A 19,049-nucleotide genomic window follows, 5' to 3' on the forward strand; every position below is an offset into this window, starting at 1 on the left:
TCTCGAGGATATGAAAAAGGACCAACTAGAAATTAAGCATACACTGACTGAAATAAAGAATAATTTACAGAGATCGAACAGCAGACAAGAGGATCCCAAGAATCAAGTCAAAGATTTGAAATACGAAGAAACAAAAAAGACCCAACCGAAAAAGAAAAAAGAAAAAAGATTCCAAAAATATGAAGATAGTGTAAGGAGCCTCTGGGACATCAGAATTATAGGGGTACCAGAAGAAGAGAGAGGGCAAGATATTGAAAACCTATTTGAAGAAATAATGACAGAAAACTTCCCCTACCTGGTCAAAGAAATAGACTTATAAGTCCAGGAAGCGCAGAGAACCCCAAGCAAAAGGAATCCAAAGAGGACCACACCAAGACACATCATAATTAAAATGCCAAGAGCAAAAGACAAAGAGAGAATCTTAAAAGCAGCAAGAGAAAAACAGTCAGTTACCTACAAGGGAGTACCCATACGACTGTCAGCTGATTTCTCAACAGAAACCATGCAAGCCAGAAGAGAGTGGCAAGAAATATTCAAAGTGATGAATGCCAAGAACCTACAACCAAGATTACTTTATCCAGCAAAACTATCATTCAGAATAGAAGGTCAGATAAAGACCTTCACAGATAAGAAAACGCTAAAGGAGTTCATCACCACCAAACCAGCATTATATGAAATGCTGAAAGGTATTCTTTAAGAAGAGGAAGAAGAAAAAGGAACTCTTACCATTTGTCACAGCATGGATGGAACTGGAGAGCAGATAAATACCACATGATCTCACTCATTTGTAGAATATAATGAACAACATAAACTGATGAACAAGGACTGACCTAGAGACGGAGAGGCATTGATTGGACTGTCGGGCCTTGGAGGGAAGGTAGGGGAGGGTGGGGGTAAGGGGGAAAGATCAATCAAAGGACTTATATGCAAGCATATAGGCCTAAACAATGGACACGGACAACGGGGGGGGGGGGGATGAGGGAATGAGTGGGGTTGGAGGGGTAGAGGGTAACGTGGGGATAAGGACACATATGTAATATCTTAATCAATAAAAAATATATTTAAAAAAAGGGAATTTTCTAAATGACTGAGATGGTATTAAGTAAAAGAGAACGATAGGCAGAATCTGATTAGAAAGGTACTGAGACTGGTCTTAGGGTGTTGAACCTCTCATCAGGAAGGCTTTGAAGATGTGGAGTGAGTGATGAAAATAGCAGCAGATGTAAAATGGCACACCTGAGCATGAAAACAGTCTCGTGGTTTTTCAGTAAGTTAAACATCAATATAAACAGCATATGACCCAGCGATTCTACTGCGAGGTATATACCCTAAATAACTGAAAGCAGGTCTCCAAATAAAAGTTTGTACATGAACATTCATATCAGCACTATTCTAAATAGCATAGCTAAAAGGTAGAAACAACCCACATGCCCAACTGATGAACAGATTTAAAACATGTGGTATATCCATGCAGTAGATATCATTCAACCATAGAAGTAATGAGGTACCGATACTTGCTACCGCATGGATGGACCTCACAAACATGTTCAATGAATGAAGCCAGATACAAAATGCCTCAGATTGTATGATTCCATTTGTATGAAATGTCCATAATAGGCAAATCCATGGAGACAGAAAGCAAATTAGTGGTTGCCAGGGACTAGAGGGAGGAGTGCGGAGGGAGTTAATACTTAAGAGGCATAGAATTTCCTTTTGAGTTAATGAAAATGTTTTGCATTTCAAATGGTGGTGGTTGTACAACATGGTGAATGTAATAAATGCTACTGAATTATATAACTATACTTTAAAATGGTTAAAATAGCCCTCGCTGGTGTGGCTTAGTTGGTTGGAGTATTGTCCTGTAAACCAAAAGGTGGTGTGTTCAATTCCTGGCTGGGGCACATACGGGAGGCAGCTGATCAATGTCTCTGTCTCTGATCAATAAAGAAACACATCCTTGTGTGAGGATTAAAGTAATAAAAAATAAAATAAAATGGTAAATTTACGTTATGTGTATTTTACCACAAAAAATACATGGTGCTATACGAGGATCTTTTTTTCTTCTGAAATTTAGGATACATGGATGTAAGGAAGTATGGGGATATTTGCATAAGCATTTGATAAGATTTGGGTTGTAGGCTAAACAAATCAAAAGTTAAAAACTTCAGGAATAATGCCCTTAGTGTCCCTTCAATTTATTTTTTTTCTATAAAAGTCAAATAAAATTTAATATTTTACTTAAAAACCATCTAAAACATCTGATTTTACTAAAGCATTTCTACCCATATATCTATTCATTAAGCAACTTATCTATGAGGCTACACTTCTCTCTACACATACATAGAAAAATTTCAATAATAATGTTCATCTGATATAAACAATAGTAATCTTTGGATGGTGGAATTTGTGTTAATTTATTTATTTATTTATTTTTATATATATTTTTTATTGATTAAGTTATTACATATGTGTCCTTGTCCCCACGTTACCCTCTACCCCCCACCCCCCCGTTGTCCATGTCCATTGATTAGGCCTATATGCTTGCATATAAGTCCTTTGGTTGATCTTTCCCCCTTACCCCCACCCTCCCCTACCTTCCCTCCAAGTCCCGACAGTCCAATCAATGCCTCTCCGTCTCTGGATCAGTCCTTGTTCATCAGCTTATGTTGTTCATTATATTACACAAATGAGTGAGGTCATGTGGTATTTATCCGCTCTCAAGTTCCATCCATGCTGTGGCAAATGGTAAGAGTTCCTTTTTCTTCTTCCTCTTCTTAAAGAATACCTTTCAGCATTTCATATAATGCTGGTTTGGTGGTGATGAACTCCTTTAGCTTTTTCTTATCCGTGAAGCTCTTTATCTGACCTTCTATTCTGAATGATAGCTTTGCTGGATAAAGTAATCTTGGTTGCAGGTTCTTGCTATTCATCACTTTGAATATTTCTTGCCAGTCTCTTCTGGCCTGCATGGTTTCTGTTGAGAAATCAGCTGACAGTCGTATGGGTACTCCCTTGTAGGTAACTGACTGTCTTTCTCTTGCTGCTTTTAAGATTCTCTCTTTATCTTTTGCTCTTGGCATTTTAATTATGATGTGTCTTGGTGTGGTCCTCCTTGGATTCCTTTTGTTTGGGGTTCTCTGCGCTTCCTGGACTTGTAAGTCCATTTCTTTCACCAGGTAGGGGAAGTTTTCTGTCATTATTTCTTCAAAAAGGTTTTCAATATCTTGCCCTCTCTCTCCTTCTGGTACCCCTATAATTCTGATGTTGGTACGCTTGAAGTTGTCCCAGAGGTTCCTTACACTGTCTTCATATTTTTGGAATCTCTTTTCTTTTTTCTTTTTCGGTTGGGTATTTTTTGTTTCTTTGTATTTCAAATCTTTGACTTGATTCTTGGGATCCTCTTGTCTGCTGCTGGATCTCTGTAAATTATTCTTTATTTCAGTCAGTGTATGCTTAATTTCTAGTTGGTCCTTTTTCATGTCCTCCATGGTCTCACTATACTTATTGAGGGATTCATTAAATTTATCGGCGGTTTCCATAAAATTCTTGAAAAACCTTATAAACGTGGCCTTGAACTCTATATCCAATCGCTTGCTTTCCTCCATTTCTGCCATTTGTGACCTGTTTCTTTGTCTCCGCATTTTGGCAGCTTCCCTGTGTTGATAGAGTGGCCCTGTGCGCCAGGTGTCCTGTAGGGCCCAGTAGCTCAGCCTCCCCAGTTACCTGGGGTGGACACTCTTGGTGCACTCTTGGTGCCTTGGTTGTTGTAGAATCACTGGGAGGAATTGACCTCCAGGCCAATTGGCTGTGAGAATCAGCTGTGTCTAAAGTGGGAGAACTTCTGTGCTGAAGACACCCTTCTGGGGCAAGACTTGCTTCAGTGGGGCTTTGGTGCTCACTGAGTCTGCTCCCTGAGTGTGTCCCTTATGGATCTGAGGAGTTGCAGTCTGGATGGACCCCCTCTGACCACTGGGTACAGTGGCTCCTGGATCTAAGGAGGTGCTAATTCAGCCTCTGCCTGAGGCCACACAGCAGGAGCCACGAAGAGGCTCAGCTGTGAAGCAATGCAAGCCGCTGCGGGGCCTTGGGCCTTCTCTTGGAAGTTCAGGGTCTGCCTGGTTCGGCTGCAGTTAGGTACATTCACATGCAAAAGCCTCTGCCGCAGCCTGGGTGGGGCGGGGTCTCAGGGAATCAAAGGGCGGATCAGGGAGCTATGGCCGATTCTCCGCCCGGAGTCGCGCGTCTCAGTGTCCCGGTAACGGCTGCAAGCACCTCTGAGGGAAAGCCGCCCTCAAGTTCGCCCGCTGCCGGACAGATCAGCCTCTCCCCGTATGAGCCCTGGGTCCCCAGAGACTTCCCGGAACCGGAGTTCAGAGCAGTCAGGAGCTTGTGATTCAAAAAGGCAGCCGCGTCCTCAGGTGCTACCCCCTTTCCTCGCGCGTACCTCTGCACTTCACCTCCGCAGAGCCTCTGGCTCTCAGCGTGCTTTTCTTTCCTTCTAGTTGTAGAATTTACACTCAGCCAGCCTTCCTGTTGTTCTGGATGATGTTTGCTCAGTCCTTTGCGGTAATTTTCAATTGTTGTGTGAGGCGACAATTTCCCGGTGTTTACCTATGCCGCCATCTTAGTTGCTCCGTTTTAAAAATTCTTCGGAATTTGTGTTAATTTAAATAAACTTCTTTTAATTTTTCTGCATTGCTTGGTTTCTTTATATTGAACACATATCATTTTTATGAACATTATTGTGTGATTTTTCTTAAATCAACCAACTAGCCTAACAAGCAAAAATAGAATATGGAGGCAAATAAGCCAAAATGCAATGGCAATTAATTCTGGAATAAATATGGTTAACCATTATTTCATTTCTTCTACTTTTGGGGGTACTTTTTAAATTACCAAAGTAATATTTTAAAAATTCACAAAGCTTAGAGAACCATTAGAAAAGTTGCCCAATGTCACAAAGCTGTTAAGGGTGGAGCTGGCAGTGGTTCAAAGCAAATCATCTACAGCTCAGTTCTCAGCCTTGAGTTAATCATGCTGTAAGTAATATGGTTTTATTTTTCAAAAATTCAACCTAAATACATTCTCCACCCCCAAGATTCTACTACTGACTGAGTCCTACATCTGTCCTTCAAAATGTCAAGACTGCAGAGGAGGACACTGTTTTGTGCTACATCTCAGGAACATGACAAATTCACTGCATTTCCAGTAAATCATCCACCTACTATCAAAATGCCCAGAGATGTAGCATCTGCTGTATACAGGGCACACATAAGAGACATTGCTCAGAGAATCTGAGCCTGAAGCTGTGAATTAAGAGCCCAGTAGCCCACTGCAAAGGGAACTTTGTGGTAACCAGACATTCATTTGTTCATTTACTCACTATTTATTGAATTCCTTGGAACTGTAACTGTTGATCCTTGATTGTCACTAAGGTGCTCCTTAAGATTTTTTGGTTGCAAGAAACAGAAACCAACTTAAACTAAAGAAAAAGGGAAACTTTATGACAGAAATACTGAACCCTAGACACAAAATGGCACCAGGGATGGGATTTGGTGGTTTAGAACCAATGCTCTGAAGACATATTGAGTTTGAATCTTTGCTCTGACATAAGCCTTCTGATCTTGGACAATTTACTTAACCACTCACTCAATGTGCTCATCTGTTAAATGAGTATAACATTGACCTCCTCATTGGTGGTACTGAGCATTAAGCAGTAATGCATGTAAGGAACTTATCACAGGCCTGCTATTTAGCAAGCACTCAGTAACTACTAGTTCTTTGAATTCTTATTGTAGTGTCACTGCAGACTTGATTTCTTAACTTTCTAGTCCACATGGTTAAAGATGACCACTCAGTCTTACTGATTTTATATGTTCCTGGTCCAGCCACAGTGAACAAATTAACTTGACATTCTCTTGGTTCCAAATCCAACTTTCTTAAGGAGATTGCTTGGCTTAGTGAAATAGGCAACCATCCCTGATCCAACAAACTGAATCCAGTCAGCGGGGACCTATTAAGTAATCATGACAACCAAGAACCCAATGTTGTAACTACGTAGACAGAAGGAAGAAGGACAGGTCATGGACATTGGCCAGATAAACTTAAAAGCATATACTATACCAAGAAAACCGCCCAAAGTACAACTTCTTGGTGGTGTTCAATAGGAAAAAGGAAAAATGAACACAAACAAACAAAAAACCCCAACAACCTACCAGTCTTTGCTTTATCTTGGATGTACAAAGAGTATCTCTGTGAATCCTCATCTTTCTTCCTAAAGCAACAACAAAAAATAATGTTCTTGGATAAAACATTTCATGATGGAGACTTTGCAAACTGCCGTGGAGGTCATGAAGGAAATGATACGCTTGTTCTTTTTTTCTTCACAGCCTATGGAGAAGGAAGGACTAAGGTATTAGCCTCAGCTCTTTCCCCACAGTGAGCTGTTTTAACAAAATCTGCCTCTCCATCAGCAATAGACTTCTCCACATGTCGACATTAAACTCTTTATTGTAATAGATTGCACTTTTACTAAACATCAGGCTACATTTTCTTGTCGCGTCAGATGCCCTACATTGTCTAACCTGTGATTTGCTAAGATATCTGGATAATTTTATTCAAGTCTGGTTTTTAAAAGATGTTTATCTGCTAATCTAATTTCAGCCTCTATTAATTAACTAGGTCGCAAGTATTTTTACTTACAGTCATTTGGTTATAACTACAGAAAACCCAGCTTAAACTACCTTAAACAACAAGTAGAATTAATCAACTCATTTAACTGAACAGACCAGCGGTAGGGCAGGCTTCCAGGCATAGATTGATGTAGTGGCTCAGTCATTATCATTAGGGCCCCCAGTTTCTACTTGTTTCTCCACATTGTCTTCCCCATTATCAGATTCATTTAAAGACTGGTTTGGTTTTTTTTTGTCCATAAAAGGCTGACAGCAGGAATAGGAGCCTCACTTTTTTTTTGTTTTACCAGAGAGAAGAAAGTATTCTTTGGGTAGCTTCTACAGAGAAGATAGAACTCTTCTTTCTCAGAATTCTTCCAAAAAGACATTCACTCGGACTGGAGGAAGAGTCAGACCCTGCTTGGCATAGCCAGTCAGGGCCTGCTCTTGGATTCTTGGGAGAGTCCAATGCCAGACAAACCCTATGACCGAGAAGTTTGAGGTCCTATTAAAAAGAGAAAGACTAGAAGGTTTGTGGGGAGGTAACCAACAAATATTGTCTCCAAAATGCTTCTTTTTATTTCAAGGTATACACATTTTATGTTCTTCCCTAAATTGCAATGAAATATAATTCTTTTTGCCATTTTTTGGCGAGTGTGGCTAGATGACTGACTTCAGTTAGAGAACAATCATCTACCTACTTATTATTGGTTGCCTTGGAAATAAGTTAAGAAAGTGTGCTTTGGCTTTTTCCTGTTGAAAACATCCACCAGAAAGATCAGACTAGTTTTTATTTACTAAAGAAGCACCCTTATGTCTAATGAAATACTATGCAGACATATTTTCATAATTTGAAGGGAATCATGTTGAGACTTCTTGATTTTGGATTTAAAATAGTTCCAGCTTGAATAAGCCCAATTCCCACAATACAGCTACTAATTATTTAGGCATTGGTGAGCATTAGCTTCATCTCATTGTCTGCCAACAGCTAAATTTATGGCAATGCCAGAGTTACTTGAAATTATATATAGTAGGATGTCTGCAAAAAGAAATGTTGAAGGATGGGCAAATTGTATAGCAGAGGAAAACAATTTGGATAAAATTTGGTGCCTGACTATTTAAATGATGTGCTTTACGGCCTTCATTGGTTCCTTTTGAACAAATAAAGCAAATAGAACATCTGGAAGAGTGAGGTTGATTATCAGCAGGAATCATTGATATATCAAGATAATTGTTCCCCTTACACTACTTTCCCCTGGTGATCTGAATGCTTACCAGGATCTAACTTCTTTTCCTCTTCCCCATTTGTCTTTTAAAGACTTTTGAGATCTTCTCAGTGTTAAATGCCTACGTCCCATGGTATCCAGCAGAAGTCTAATACCATTTCTGGTGAGCTTGAACATTGATATAATTAGAAGCCTTTAGTGTGAGGTTATGCATTTAGGAACACTTTCTAAATCTGTCTTAAATCTCTCTCTCTTGATTTATTTTTAAAAACAATAGCAGGTGGCCTCCATAACCATCCCACATCAGCATTGTTGAAATTGGTTCTGGTTCAGTAATTGAGCAAATTAACAAGGAACATCATATCACTTTGTTTCAAAATATCTCCAAAAGCTTTATCTCATATTTTTTAATATGAAAAAACAAAATTAAAAGTGAAAAACAACAACACACAGCGTTAAGCAAATAGTTAAAACAAGTATTTCTTTACATTAAGGTACTTATAAGCATTTTGCTGTCCTTAAAACTCCCTCTGATATTTTTATTCATTCAAATGCATACAAAGAGTTTGTGGACAGTTGTTCATGTTATTATATTTTTGTCTTTTCAGCTTTTTAAAATATATACTAGTTAAGTATACTTATGTAATAAAGAAATAAAAGTTTTTTAAGCAAATTGTTGCAATTCTGTGGATGGAAAGACAACCTTTAGGTTATCCTGTCCTACTTTATGTTAAATCTTATTCTGGAAGTGTTGTGGGATCACACAGGTAGAATTCAGACTACAAACCTGGGGGAAGGCTGGCTTGTACTTACAATTTCTCAGGGGAGATTTTTTCCTCCTTCACTTAGAGCTGCTTTCTTGTGGTTCCTTTCAGTACCTGAGGTTTATTTTTCCTTGCTCCTACTAGCCTTTTTAGGTCTCCACTGTATGTGGGAATACCAAATTAGAACCCTCCTGCGCCCCCCAAACCCACCCTTCAGGCACAGCTCTAAGCAGCTGTCAGTGCCATAGTTCAAGATCTCTCATCTCAGAAGAATGTCTCCAGAAACCCTGCTTTTTGGTTCCTGGCCTCTAGAGAATCCTTTCATCCCAGCCCAGTGAAGCTCTTAAACAGATGTTTTTATATTTTTAATCCAGCTTTTTACTTCTTTTATTCAGCAATATTGTTTATCTAGTGTCTGCTCTGCTAAAGCAAAGTGCTGAATTGCTTTCTAAAATGGTCTTTCAAAAGAATTGTTTACAAATAACATGACTTGGATTTGTGAGGTTATACATTTAGGAACACTTTCTAAATCTGTCTTAAATCTCTCTATTTTTAAAAACAATATCAGGTGGCTTCCATAACCATCCCCAATCAGCATTGTTGAAGATGGTGCTGGTTCAGTAATTCATTTTTCAAATTAAAATATTTGAGCACATGTCCTGTAATCTGATAAGGACTCAAATATAAGGCACATCTCTTCTTTTTGGTGGATAAATGGTAAAACTTACCTCATATTCATGCATATGTGGTGTGCTTACATAAACACTTAGAGTTGGTCTGTATGGGTCTTAGATGCTACTCAAGGCCTTTAGTCTGTTGAGGCTGGGGACTGTCTTACTTATTTCGCTGTCTCTTACCCCCAGCCTCATAGCATTCAGCTTGCTCAGGAAATGAAATATCTGGTTGCCTTAGAATTGTTTCTATCTCTCTATCATGTTTTGTATATTCTTGACTATTTTTCTTCATCAATTTTGGCCATAGTTGGAGCCAGAGTTTCCATCTACTCAGGGAGCTATGCATCTCCCCTACCATCTATGCATGAGCATGAGAGAAAACTGTGGTATAAAGATGCACCTATCTTGGCTGACTATAACTTGTTCCTTTCTGCTAAGAGAGGTAGAATAATTTACAGTTGCTACTTTCTGTGTCTCCTCCATCCCTTTCATTACCAGGACCTCAGTTTCAGGGATAAACAGTTTCACAGTTACATATACATTACTGAGGGCAGTTAAGTCCCACCCTCACCTTTGTTCCTAGTTGGGGCCAGTTAAAATGCAAGGCTGGTTGTATTATTCTCATTCCCAGTATATAGTTCAGAGCCTGGCACATAGAAGTCAGTCACAATTTAGAATAAATAAATGAATCCATATTGGGGGGGGGGGGGAGAGAGAGAGAGAGAGAGAGAGAGAGAGAGAGAGAGAGAGAGAGAGAGAGAGAATGAGAAAGAGGTGAAAGAAAGAGACAAAGAGTGAGAATTAGGTTCAAAAGTCCTTGCAACTCTACAGGAAAATTTTAATCTCAGTATCATTGTAGAAGATCATACTGAGAAGAAGCAAGTAGTTTGACTCTTGTCTTCATTAAGGGCAATATTACTATTATTATTTTTTGAATGCTTATGATTCATGTGGTGAGCACTTGATATGTGTCTCAAGTTGGGTTCTTCAGAAGCAGATGCTAAAATGGAGTTGGGTGCAAGATGTTTATTAGGGATCAACACTAAAAGGAAAGAGAAGGAAGAAGAATTGGGCAAGGGAAGACACCCTAAAAATTCTAGTTAACCAGGGGTGGTAAATCTGTGGTGAGTATTGGCCATCATGGTATCCTGCATTAGGCTGAATAGCCAAGCCTTTATATTCATACATCACTCAGTCACAAGAGGTAGGTTGCCTCAAGAAGGGCATGTCCTTAATTAATGGGAGCTGTATGCTGAGGCTGACGCAGAGAGCTGACAGCTGGTGTATCTGTGGCCTGCACCCTGCAGCTAGACAGTTAGTTCTCCTTGAAGGGGGCTGAACGTAGCCCATCTCCATGTTTACCATGGCATACATAGTGGATTTAATCAGCACAGCAGCTCTATAGCTGGATACTGTTAATCTTCTCATTTTTCAAATGAAAGAATTGCGGCTTAGAGGGGTTAAGTAACAGCCCAACTGATGGAACCAGGATATCTATCTAGATCTGCCTGACTCCCAGAGCTGGGGCTTCATTACACTGGATTACATTAACCCATGAACTGCATAGTTATTAGGTGCTCAGGACTTCAGACTGGGAGAGAATCATACACCTCCTTACTGAAGTCAAACTGGGGGTTGAGGTTAAAAAAAAGATGAGGGACTATGTATCAGAAATTTCAATCAGAACGACACAATTCATAAAAGTCTTATTTCTGCTTATTCTTCATCATTCCAAAAATACTAAAAGAGCACCAATTCTGCATCATTTGTTATTCTGGGCTTTGACAATGCCATGGAGAACAAAAGGAACAAAGTTCCTGTCCCCATGGATTTTTTTTTTTCTAGTTTGAAAGGCAGATGTTAAATAATTACAAGGTGGATACATTTGATGAAAATCCTAACTTCTTACCATGGTCTATGAGGCACCATGTGGTCTGGCCTCCACATATCTCTTACCTTGTCTTGAACCGCCCTCCCTGCTCTTACCAGCACAGCCATGCTCATTTTTACGTAGGGTCTTTGCATTTGCTGCCTCCTCTGCTCTGGCTCCACAACATCAGTTGATGGATCTTTCCCATTATTTGGGTGCCAGCACACTGCCGACGCTTTGGAAACTTCCTTGACCATTATCCCATCACCCTGTTTTAGGTGTTCATTGCCATGCAATGTTTGTTTCTTTGTTCATATAGCTTCATGAAGCTCTGCTCATTCTATGCATGCTTACATCTCCAACACCTACAAAAATGTCTGGGTCATAGTAGGCATGCAATACATTCTTAATGAATGAAGGAAGGAAGGAATGATTACATGACAGGGAAGTGCTGTAAGCTATGAGAATCCTTAGAAGAGTCACTACTTATTAGGGGGTCAGGAGCATACTGGACATATTGTATGCATATGAAATTTTCTTCAAGTCAACTATAAACTCCTAAAAGGCAGGAAGCTTATTTTATATTTCTCTGAATTTTCTCTGCCAGCATATATCATTGTATTTTAAATTCTGAAGCTGCTCACTAAACTAAGGCTACCCAGCTTTCAGAATCTGGAACAAAGGCTCCACAACTGTTGAGTCTTTAAAAGTTGAACTTATGCCAAATTTTAGTTGCATATCTGTATCCTTCTGTTGTCAGTGAACCCCTTGGAATCTTATTCTGCTGTATCTCAGACTCTAGATAGGAATAGGAATAGGAATGAATAGGAATAGGAATAGGAATAGGAATGAATGCATGAATGAATGACTACCTGTTTAAGACTACCTGTTTTCAGCTTCTTTGCCAAGGAAGTCAGCTGTAATTATATCATGTACAAAGTGTGCAACACCTAGAGATGCTTGATTAATAGTTATTGAAGGAATGAATTGGGCAACCTGGTACAGCCTGGAGAATAAGTATGATGCAGCTACAGTGAATGCTCACAGTGCTGTTTTAGTGACAGGTGAGGAATTCTGGGTTCTAGACTGGTTCTACTGCAGACCTGTTGAGTGACTCACAGCATCCTCACATTCTTCTCAGTTTCCTCATCTGTGAAATTGTGTGCCTAAGCTGAGGGCTGATCGGTCAGGTGGTCTGGATTGCAGTCTTGGTTCCACCATTACTGGCACCTGTAAGCCTTGGGCAAGTGCAACTACTCTGATTTCCAGTGTCCTCATTTCTCAAGGGAGAAAAATAATAGTCTTAACCTTTTAAGGCTGTTACCAGGAATAGGGTACAAAATTTAAGGAGATCCCCAAACCTCAGCAATCAAAGATAAATAATATTTAATAACATTGAAAAGAAAACCCAAAATTAATGCAAAAAGTTCACGATGGACAAAATATAAATATTTTCAATAAGGACGAATCAGTAGCAATGCCGTCCCACTCCATATTGGAGTTCAAGGCAAGAAGAAAAAAAGATAAATAAGACCATGAGACCATGCTTGTAAGGTACTTAGCACAACGCCTTCCACATAGTAAATGCACAATCTGTATAAAACAGTATTAGTAATCTCCAATATTTCTTCTAGTTATGAGATTACTTAGCTGCCAATTATCCCAACAATTAGGAATCTTTTTAAAAATTGCAACTACTGACTTAATTTTATGCAAAAATGCTGTAGGCTTGGCACAATGCCTACCCACCATCCTCCTGTAAAAATGAAAAATTAGTGCTAGGGAGAAATGAAATAAACTACACTCTAACCTTCTTCTATGTGTATGTGGGATACATTGTACAGTTAAAATACTTTCACAACAAAGGTGAGTCTATATGCAACCAGAATTACGGTCAGACCAAGCTCAAATAGCTGCCAATTGCCCGTGAATACCCACCCACCTACTCAGGAAGTCCACTTTGAAGGCCTATTGTGTACCACTGTACTGTGCTAGAGGCTGGACATGCAAAGAGGAAAGAGGTGTAGATCTTGCCCTCAGAGTACTCTAATGGAAAGATCAGACACGCCTAAGAACACAGGGAGTCTGCAGCATATATCAAGGCTACCTCTGAGGAAGAATGCAACACACAATGCAAGACTTATAACAAGCAATATTTCCATAAGAATTATTGTCAAAAAATCTAGAATCTAAATACATACTCAGAGCTTTACCATTCAACACTTTTTATCCATTAACACTGACCTAAAACACATTTAAAAAAATACTTAAAAGGCGTTATGTAAATACTGAAGGAATAATAAATGGCCATGTGCAATCGTTTATACCTTCAAATACTGACCTTTGGCTGCTGAAGAAATTACAGGGACACATTAAGATGCTGCCCAAAATAGCGTGGCCACAAAGAGTTTATTCTTCAGTGAGAGGAGTGATGAGAGGAAGGAGGCAGCAAAATAAGGACTGTCCAAAGTCACCTCTTTCAACTCTCCATGTCTACCAACTCCACGTTTGTTGGGGAGGTAAAATGCAGATAGGGCGTGAGAAGGAACAATTTAATGAAAGGCCAAGAGAAGGTCTTGCCTCCTGTATACCTTTCTTTTTTAAAAAATATATTTTATTGATTTTTTTACAGAGAGGAAGGGAGAGGGATACAGAGTTAGAAACATCAATGAGAGGGAAACATTGATCAGCTGCCTCTTGCACACTCCCTACCGGGGATGTGCCTGCAACCAAGGTACACGCCCTTGACTGGAATCGAACCTGGGACCTTTCAGTCCGCAGGCCGACACTCTATCCACTGAGCCAAACTGGACAGGGCTCCTGTATACCCTTCTTGAAGATAATAAGGAAGGAATAAGGGATCTACTGCTTTTTATGCCCAATTTTAGAGTTGTGTATTAGAAGTCTTCTGAGACTTGGGGTGAAATGGGTGTGGAGAAAAGCATATGGTGTAGTCTCCCTGACATATATGGAGAGCTGAGGCTCACCTCTTAGCTGTTCCTACTATGCACAGGCAATCTACCAGGAGAAATGTCTTCCTGGTGAACCAGATTCTCCATTTTGCTATACTGTCACGAAAGTTAATATGACCAGAGATACTCAAAGAGGTGCCTACTGAGCCTATTGTTCACCTCCACCCCAGGTTTCAAGAGCTAAGTTAAATACCCTAATTTTTATGCTTTAGAACCTTATATGAGCAACCTCTTGATGTCTTTGATCAGGGGTCCTCAAACTTTTTAAACAGGGGGCCAGTTCACTGTCCTTCAGACCGTTGGAGGGCCGGACTATAGTTTAAAAAAAAACACTATGAACAAATTCCTATGCACACTGCACATATCTTATTTTGAAGTAAAAAAACAAAACGGGAACAAATACAATATTTGAATTTGCATGTGGCCCGCGGGCCGTAGTTTGAGGACCCCTGTCTTTAATTGCTTTTAAATTATGCCAGAAAGATAGTATGATATAAACATGTGGCTGATTAGTTTTATGCTACACCCTAAGAGCAGTCAGTCTCTCTGATTGGAAATATGCTCCAAAGATGACCAGTTTGCATTTATTCGTAAGACCACACTCCAGATGAATTTAGCTACAAGTTCTTACTATATTTATCCTTGATGGATAACAAAGGACTTGTTAATTAGCATACTAAATGTTAGAAGTGGGTTTTCATTAGTGAAATGAATGGTGTTCAAGAGATGTTGATTGGCTAAAATATTTTAGAGGTATTTTCTAATCTCACATGAATAGGACATTTAACTCAAATGAGCCTTTTACTCCCCAACTTTCAGATGGTGCCTATGGCTTGATTCTAATATGGTGCTAACTCCCTCCATGAAGTTAAATGGTTCTGGTTGCCTGAAGATTCTAAGAGGCTAAGTGAATCCTGCCTCATGGATGTCTCTGTGTCTATCGCAAAAGAATTTGTCATGTGAAGAGTGGCTGTGGATAGAAGATGGCGGTGTAGGTACACTCCAGTACTCGCTGCCTCCCACAACCACATCGAAATTACAACTAAAATACAAAATAATCATTATTCAGAACCACCTGAAATCTGGCTGAATGGAAGTCTTACAACTAGAGAAGAAGAAAGCACATTAAGACTGGTAGGAGGGGCAGAGTCGTGGAGTGGGCTGGTCTGACACCCACGTGTGACTTTTTAAAATCATTTTTTTAATCAGGAGGGATATCTCTGCTGCAGAGGCCTCCCACGAGAAGCAAGTGTTCCCAGTCCCACACCAGAGCCTCAAGCCAAGGTTCCAGAGCTGGGAAGAGAAGTTTCCAGAATTGGGCTGTAAAAACCAGAGGGGATTGTGGCTGAGTGAAACGGAGGCTACTGGAGTCCTCTTAAAGGGCTAGCACATGGACTTGGACTCGATTCCTTTGAGCTCCAGCACTGGTACAACAGCTTAGGGGGGATTCAGAGGCATAGGAGGAGGAACTGGATTGTCTGGCATCAGAGCAAGAACTCAAGGGCAGTTTTCATGTGCTGAGATCGCCCCCATATGACTGGCAGCCATATCTGAGTTTCCATCAGTGTGGCTCATAGGTTTCCCTGAGACTCGATCCTGGTTATTCCTTGAGACCACACCCCACCCAATTTGCAGCCCCGCCCTCGATCCTGGTTATTCCTTGAGACCACACCCCACCCAATTTGCAGCCCCGCCCAAGCTGTTTGCAGTGGCTTTTCCATATGAATGGCCTGTCCTGGTTTAGGCTTCAGACATTCCAAAAATCTCTCAAATAAGCAGCAGCTGGTGTCAGCTTGCTCCTACCTCTCAATAAGAGACCCAAGACCCAGCACTAGTACCCAGACTTTCAAGGATCTTAGTGATAATGTCAAAGACATGAACAAGACCAGTCAGAAATTAAGCATCCACTAACTGATTGAAGAATAATTTGCAGGGAATTAATAGTACAGTAGAAGATGCTGAGAATCAAATCAATGACTTGGAATATGAGGAAGCAAAAACCACCCAATCAGAAGAGCAAAATGAAAAAAGAATCCAAAAATATGGAGACAACATAAGGAGCCTTTGGGACAACTTCAAGTGTACCAACATTTGCATTATGGGGGCACCAGAAGGAGAAGAGAGAGAACAAGATATTAAAAACATATATGAAGAAATAATGACAGAAAACTTCCCCTACCTGGTGAAAGAAATAGACTTACAAGTCTAGGAAGTGCGGAGAGTCCCAAATAAGAGGAACCCAAAGAGACCCTCACCAAGATACATTATAATTGAAATGCCAAGGGTTAAAGACAAAGAGAGAATCTTAAAAGCAGCAAGAGAAGAGCAGTTAGTTACCTACCAGGGAGCACCCATACGACTGTCAGCTGATTTCACAACAGAAACTTTGCAGGCCAGAAGGGAGTGGCAAGAAATATTCAAAGTGATGAGTAGCAAGAACCTATAACCAAGATTACTCTACTCAGCAAAGCTATCATTCAGAATTGAAGGTCAGATAAAGAGCTCCACAGATAAGAAAAAGCTAAAGGAGTTCATCATTACCAAACCAGTATGACATAAAATGTTGAAGGGTATTCTTTAAGAAGAGGAAGAAAAAGAAGAAAAAAAAATAAAAAATATATGAACAGGCTTTGCAGACGCCGCCGCCCCGAAGCCGTCCGAGACTAGCCATGGTGAACCCCACCGTGTACTTCGACATCGCCGCCGACGGCGAGCCCCTGGGCCGCGTCTCCTTCGAGCTGTTTGCAGACAAGGTTCCAAAGACGGCAGAAAACTTCCGTGCTCTGACCACCGGGGAGAAGGGATTTGGTTATAAAGGTTCCTGCTTTCACAGAATTATTCCGGGATTTATGTGCCAGGGTGGTGACTTCACATGCCACAATGGCACAGGCGGCAAGTCCATCTATGGGGAGAAATTTGAGAATGAGAACTTTGTCCTGAAACATACAGTTCCTGGCATCTTGTCCATGGAAAATGCTGGACCGAACACAAACGGCTCCCAGTTTTTCATCTGCACTGCCAAGACTGAGTGGTTGGATGGCAAGCATGTGGTCTTTGGCAAGGTGAAGGAAGGCATGGATATTGTGACAGCCATGGAGCGCTATGGGTCCAGGAATGGCAAGACCAGCAAGCAGATCACCATTGCTGACTGTGGGCAACTCTAATAAATTTGACTTGTGTTTTATCTTAATCACCAGACCATTCCTTCTGTAGCTCAGGAGAGCACCCCTTCACCCTGATTTGCTTGGAATGTTCCATAATCTTTGTGCTCTTGCCAGTTTATTGGGTTCCATAATTTCCCTCCCCTTTCCCAGTCTAGCTGGATTACAGAGTTAAGTTTATGATTATGAAATAAAAACTAAACAGTTGTCTGTCAAAAAAAAATGAATAAAATGGCAATAAATACATATCTATCAACAACTGTATCTAAAAATCAAAATAAATGAACAAGGAATCTAATGAACAAGATAAACTGATGAAATAGAACCAGAGGCATGGAAACATGGAACAGAATGATGAATCTCAGAGGGAAAGAGGAATGGGGGGCGGGAAGAGATTTGCCAAAGATCTTATATGCATATATGCATTACCGATGGACACAGATAATAGGGTGGTGAAGGCCTGGGGTGGGATGGGAGCTGGGTGGAGAGGGGCAATAGGAGGAAAAATGGGTGACATCTGAAATACTCTCAACAATAAACATTAAAAAAAAAATGGCTGCAGCACACGGAAGGACAGACTGCTGAGCTGGGGTGTCATCAAGCTTGGTGGTTGGTTGACTGCTTTGGGTCCTGTTTGCCTATAAATATTTCTCTAATAAATGTTTGTGTCTGTGACAAAATTTGGTACTAGACTCACATTTATTGCAGCAATATTTAGGGGTAGTTTATACTGACCTATCTCTAACTATGCATTAAACAGTTGCTTTACCGAACAATGATGATGTGCTCTCTTGGAACTTACATTCTACAAAAATACTTGGTACTTTGTTCTTAACCAAACTGGCCTGAGTCAGTTCACACTGTCATACTCCATCCTTCCAAGCCAGAGATACGTACATCTCAACAGAGAGTTTGTTCAGATGCCAATGGTTTTCAAATACATCCTTGATTCCCCTTCTTCATGGATTTTATCAGAAGAATCGCTTAACTTGTAGAAAAATATACAACAATGCACTTGAGGTTTGAGAAATTTGAGCATTCAGATTTTTAAGGCTGCTAGGCTTTTTCAAGTATCTCTTGGGAAGGTCTTGCTTTCACACCGGTGCGCTCTGATCACATGCCTTTCCTCTCTCCCAGTGATAGAACTTTGTAGCGCAGTGATAGCAAAATATGCTGCAAATGAATGAGTGACGTGTTGCAAAGGAAACACAGGAAAAGTCAGTTCACAGAGCAGACCCCTCTAATTGCATCCAACAAAGGGAGGGTTGTGATAAAGATACAAAAGTACCTGGGTATTTAGACAAGGGAGTCATTACCTTGAGCTGAAAATGATGGCAAACTGCTTCATTAAGTAAGTTTTGAGCTGGTTCTTACACAGTGGATAGGACTTGAATATATACTTGCATTTGTTCGTCTTTATTATAAAAAAGGTAAGAGGCCCTAGCTGGTTTGGCTCAGTGGATAGAGCAATGGCCCTCGGACTGAAGTATCCTGGGTTTGATTCCGGTCAAGGGCATGCACACAACTGCAGGCTTGATCTCTGGCCCTGGTCAGGGTCCGTGCGGAAGGCAACCAATCCATGTGTCTCTCTCACATTGATGTTTCTCTCTCTCTGTGTCTCCCCCTCCCTTCCACTCTATCTAAAAATATCCATGGAAAAATATCCTCATGTGAGGATTAACAAAAACAAACAGAAAAAGTAAGAGATATG

At 40.4% G+C, this 19,049-nt stretch overlaps 1 protein-coding gene across 1 annotated transcript; it reads left to right on the forward strand.

The window, feature by feature from the left end:
* The first annotated feature begins 16,808 nt into the window (after positions 1 to 16,808).
* Positions 16,809 to 17,367, forward strand: LOC118667929 (peptidyl-prolyl cis-trans isomerase A-like). Its single transcript, XM_036331719.1, has one exon. It carries the CDS (start codon positions 16,847 to 16,849, stop codon positions 17,339 to 17,341), a length of 495 nt encoding a protein of 164 aa, XP_036187612.1. The 5' UTR covers positions 16,809 to 16,846; the 3' UTR covers positions 17,342 to 17,367.
* Positions 17,368 to 19,049: the final 1,682 nt, after the last annotated feature.

Source organism: Myotis myotis, unplaced genomic scaffold (genome assembly GCF_014108235.1).
Source record: "Myotis myotis isolate mMyoMyo1 unplaced genomic scaffold, mMyoMyo1.p scaffold_m19_p_13, whole genome shotgun sequence".
Lineage (NCBI taxonomy): Eukaryota > Metazoa > Chordata > Mammalia > Chiroptera > Vespertilionidae > Myotis > Myotis myotis.